The sequence below is a fragment of the Salvia splendens genome, chromosome 19, assembly GCF_004379255.2.
Source record: "Salvia splendens isolate huo1 chromosome 19, SspV2, whole genome shotgun sequence".
Classification (NCBI taxonomy): domain Eukaryota; kingdom Viridiplantae; phylum Streptophyta; class Magnoliopsida; order Lamiales; family Lamiaceae; genus Salvia; species Salvia splendens.
In genome coordinates this window covers 2,323,348-2,328,470 of record NC_056050.1, presented here as the reverse complement: position 1 = coordinate 2,328,470, position 5,123 = coordinate 2,323,348, and the positions used below count along the sequence as shown (strand labels likewise).

Sequence of the window (5,123 nt, the reverse complement as noted above, 5' to 3'; positions counted from 1 at the left end):
CTGTTGTCTGAAATTGTAATCACCTCGTCGGGGATTTCAACCTTGACGTCGTACGAGCCAAAGAAACTCGCAAGAAGGCTGAAATCTGGCTCGTCACGATAGTAATACGCCGCCGCCGAAGCATCCCTCTACCATGCAAGGTTACGCAAACAGAGTGCATTATATTTAATGAATGGACGCGCGTTCATGATTTCCTATTAAAAAGCACACATTTTCTGGACTTAGGAAAAAAACACATGTGCTTCTACGAACCTTGAATATAAACTTCCACGTCTCATCCGTTGCGGCCACTATTCGGTCTTGAGTATTCCACTGGACACCGTTAGTCTTGACCAATTTTTTATAACGCACGAACCTAGCCTTCAATAATTTAACACGTACTGATATATCGTCGGTTGTAAGATCCAATCCAAAAGGATGATTGATCACATCACGGACATTGCGGAGCACCTCGGCCGGCACATTGCCATCTTCCCATTCACGTCCGGTCCTCAGAGTGATCAGCGTCGAAAGGAGCATGGCATCCATCTCTTGGGTCCACTTACCCCTATAGAAGAACATTGCTTGTGGAGGTATTTTCAAGCTCATTGTGTAAATAGAAATCTGGCTCGTGACGATGGCTGGGCAAATTGTTGTAGATGATATTTGTCACAAAGGGGGGCACCCTTTTCTACCGAAGGAATTTATGAATTGTGGTTGAGCAATAAATATTGTCTATCTTACCTAGCTTTGATTGGAAATGATGTTGGCAGGTAGTAGATATATTAATTCCACAAACATACACTTTGACCACAACATGACAAATTGTAAAGCTTCCACCCGTGATGAATCACTTCTCCAATTCTATAAGCAAGATCTGTGCATATAATTCCAAATACTATGCACCTTTTGTTGTATAGACACCTGACAGCATGCGTTTATGCATTGAGGCAGTGATGTGGCTTATCAAATCCATGTCTTGCAACAGTGACAATTGTGGTTGAGGGTGGTTAAATAAGCTAGTACAATATCGAGAGCACCCATCCACATTTCACCAAACATTCCCTGCGTCTATGGATTACCCTCAGTTCCATTCGTTCATGAAGAAAATCTCGATAGAGCACTGCCTGACCGAGTTGGTTAGTTCTTCATCCTTTTTCGTATATACTTGGTTGTTTTATATTGTATGTTGGTTGTATTGAAGTAGGTGGGTCGTTTATTTGCAGCGCATACCACCAGAATTTGTATCTCTACATGGATCACGGCTAATGTTTGACTGTCGTCTAGTCATGCCGTGGAAGGAGTTGGCCCGTGAGACTCCTGAACATTGCGAGTGGTTGCCATTTCCACACTGGTTGGGCCGAATTTCGTCTCACGAACAACATTATTCACGATGACGTCCTTACATTCACTATGGTTGATGCGGGCATATTCCATGTGAAGCGCTATAACCCGAGGACGGGATGTCCTCGACTCAGTGATTTACAAGGTCAATTCCCGTAGACCAACTTTAATCTTGTTAGATATATGGTTGCCTCTGTATTTAATTCTTTGCTATGCATTAACGTCGCAGAGGAAGGTGTATACGGAGACTCGGAACACAGTTGTGCTCCGGACATGGAAACGTCAGACGACTATGTGCCATCGGACACGGATGGGGGAGACTCATCCGATGAGGAAGAGTATGTGCCGGACCCCGGGGTTTTAGCTGATGATGGTTGCCCGACTTTCACTGTAACTTTGGACAGCTCAAACATTTCCCGTTCTCTAGAGATTCCGATGGCGTTTTGGCGTCGCCACATTCGGATGATATCACTGCAAGATCCGGTTTACTTCAACGTCAACGGAGACTCATGGTTCATTGTTCTTGACCACAGTGCCACCAAGATTTGGGTGAAACGTGGATGGCGACGTTTCAAAATTGCCAACAACATTGTTGTTGGTACGCGCTGCCATTTCAAGCTTATTGATCGGATTGACGTCCAGTTTTATGTGTGGTTTGATCGGCCTTAATAAGTATTAGGAATGATGTGAAACTGTTTTACGTATGGAGTATGTAATAGTGGGTGCAATATGTGTTTCGGCTGTGTCGAGGTGATTAAATTTCACCAAATTTTCAGTTAGTGTTGTTATTACAGTCGATGTTAAGTTAATATGTTGCCGCCGTGTATGTGATGTGATTAACTCGAATATCAAACTAGCTGATGTCTCCCATCTATCAAATTGTATGCATCAAATTCTAATATTGCAATATCGCAAGTACGAAACTTGAAGTAACAAATACTAATACAAAATAATGTCTCCCTTAAAACAATTAAGCACCAAGTCTTAAAAATTTGATGTCTCCCTTCTGTGGAAAAATGTCACGTTACAACAGAGTAGAAAATTGTTTAGAATTCATACAAGCAAACGAGTAATACATAGAACAATCTATCCAAACTACAAACCGATTTAAGGAAAGCATAACTCAAGAATCAATTTCAGAACAATCGGACTACCTATCCATTATTTCTTTCGGCCCACATTGCCCTTGCCAGATCATCCCTTTTTGTATTCCATATTGCTGAGGGTTCCACACTGCTGATATTATCACAAACCAACGGAGGCTCATTATCACTTTCGTCATCACAATCCTCGTTTACCAACTCAGCCTCCACAGGATCAACCACCATCTGACTTCGTATGTAATTGTGAAGTAGAAAACATGCGATTATTAGGCCGGTTTGAACGTCTATCGGGTAAAAGCTTGCTGATCGGAGGATACCCCATCTCATTTTCAGCACGGCAAACGATCGTTCGATGACGTTCCTCGCCTTAGAATGTCTGAGGTTAAAAAGCTCTGCCGCATTCTGGGGAGCTTGCCGACCGACGCCCCATTCCTTAAGATGATATCGAACTGCTTTATAAGGAGTCAAGAAACCTTCAGCGTTGGGGTATCCATTGTCACATAGGTAGTAGCAACCTGTAATTGGATACCATGTGTTATCAGAAAACTTGCTACGAATTCAAGTGATATTAACTGAACCAACTATATGAAACTTAACTTTGGGAACTTTGAGGCCTAATGGTCTGCTGACAGCATCTCTTAAAATCCGCGAGTCACCCGCAGAGCCCTCCCATCCGGGTAATAGATAAATGAATCTGAGCTTGGGGTCACACACGGCCAATGTGTTGGTAGTGATGTGGCCTTTACGATTACGGTACCGAGGAACATCAGCAATGGGAACACGCACATTGATATAAGTACCATCCAAAGCACCAAGACAACCCTGTATATAGATAACAAAAACAATCAAGCATTATAACGAAGATTTAAGGAAGCATTACAATCTGTATATGTACCTTGAACCATTTCCACCTACGATCAGGGCAATCTTCATCTATGGGGGTGGGCTTCACCAAAAAAATACTATGTAGTGTGAGAATACCACGGAATACAATGTGTATGTACTTTGACACAGTCTGAGACGACCGCATGAAATTATGCCCAACGATGCGAGATTTCTTGTGATGTGCTAGCACACAAAGGAACATGGCTACTTGTTCTTCCACACTGACTAGTCTTTGATCAATTAATCCTACCCGGTCCCGGAGAATGCGACATAGACGCCCAAAGGTGTTCCTATCCATCCGTAAATTATCTACGCATGCCCTATCTATTACACGCACTAGTCTATCCAGCTGACGTACATGAGCCGGAATAGAATCTAAAACCAATGACTGATTTAGACGATCCCAACGTTTACGCTTGCGGTTTTTAGGGCAAATCAATGATATCATCAAAGAGATCAGCAGCATGTTAATTTGATAGTTGCGTATAACCTCTTCAAGCAAAATCAACACGGTCGTCATGTCATTTTGTGTATATGAAACCTGATCAAGCCGTCCATAATAGACAATGCAAACTTCAATTCGAGTTTTCAGATTCCTAGTATAAACTTACACAGCGAAGGCAATCGTTTGAAACCTTATGCCCACCACTTATTTCTATCAGAACAACCTATACTACAAGCATCAACTAGAAGGTGCATATACCAAAAAAATTACCAATTCGTATTACGTTCAATCCATATCACAGAAAAGATGGAAACATACACATTCAGATCTATTCAAATGCGTAAACAATGGTGCGCTATGGAATTCACATACCTCACCGAAATCCCCTCCATTATCCATTGACCGCCGATTACACTATCGAAAAAAGTTTGCTGCGCGATTCCGATGAAAATAACAAACACACCAATTCAATGTTTACAATAAAGGGTCAATTATGCAATTAATGAACAACTGAATCGAAATTCTTACCAATTAGCCGTCTGAATTCGAGCCTCACCACAAATCGAGAGCACGCTGAACTTCAATTCGAACAACCCCTATTTTATAGCCTATAATCCCACAACACCACATACAATCGACAATATGCGGGGTCTTTTAGACAATCCGACTATCGGGAATGACGACATAAGGCGTATCGGAGCCGATAAGCCTGATACGCATACCCCTAAAAACTGTGTTCGTATCTTAATGCGGCCCGGGTTGGTGGTTGTATCCCGGGTCGTTGTGCAACACTGTCAGGGCAATCAAACTCTAGACAAGCCCAAGATAAGAGTGCTTATCTCACCCTATCGGGCCAATCAAGCGAGCCCTAAATATATGAGTATATCAATATTTTGGTTTAAAACATAATTAAACACTTAAAATAAAATGCTAGTATGTTTAGGGAAAAAAAAACTTTAGTCCATCGTTTAATTATTTAACTACTACTACTTAAGTTATTAATTGGGGTAAAATCATTGTGATTATTAAATTTAACAGTATTTTCATTTTTAAAAGAAAAAATGGACTAATTCATGATATTTAGGACATAAAACTATCAAATACAATACTTTATAGTACTAAAATCATAACATTAACATATAAAAATTCGACTTCTAAAGAAATTAACAAGCTGGATCAACACTTATTTATACTAAATTTTTCAAAATTTTAATATTTTAAAACTAATAAAAAGGTGACGAATGCATATAATCAAGATTTAAAATTTTGCCATTTTTGTATTCGAATGAATATTAATTGCAATTTGCTACTGAATTCCAAATTGGCGAATTGCAATTTCGTGGTGAAGAATAGAAAATAAACAACCG

The 5,123-nt window shown here is 40.5% G+C and overlaps 1 protein-coding gene across 1 annotated transcript; it reads left to right on the top strand.

Annotated features, from left to right (window-relative positions):
• The first annotated feature begins 1,052 nt into the window (after positions 1-1,052).
• On the top strand, positions 1,053-1,992 carry LOC121780137 (B3 domain-containing protein REM1-like). The gene is made up of 3 exons (XM_042177659.1): positions 1,053-1,118; positions 1,267-1,468; positions 1,553-1,992. The coding sequence occupies exons 1-3, from the start codon at positions 1,053-1,055 to the stop codon at positions 1,990-1,992; spliced, it is 708 nt and encodes a 235-aa protein (XP_042033593.1).
• Positions 1,993-5,123: the final 3,131 nt, after the last annotated feature.

Excerpts from the sequence above, each read along its gene's own strand:
- LOC121780137 (XM_042177659.1), top strand. The coding sequence starts at position 1,053 with ATGGATTACCCTCAGTTCCATTCGTTCATGAAGAAAATCTCGATAGAG. Across the intron at positions 1,119-1,266 it reads AGCACTGCCTGACCGAGTTG|TCATGCCGTGGAAGGAGTTG; the intron begins GTTAGTTCTTCA and ends ACTGTCGTCTAG. Across the intron at positions 1,469-1,552 it reads TCGACTCAGTGATTTACAAG|AGGAAGGTGTATACGGAGAC; the intron begins GTCAATTCCCGT and ends TTAACGTCGCAG.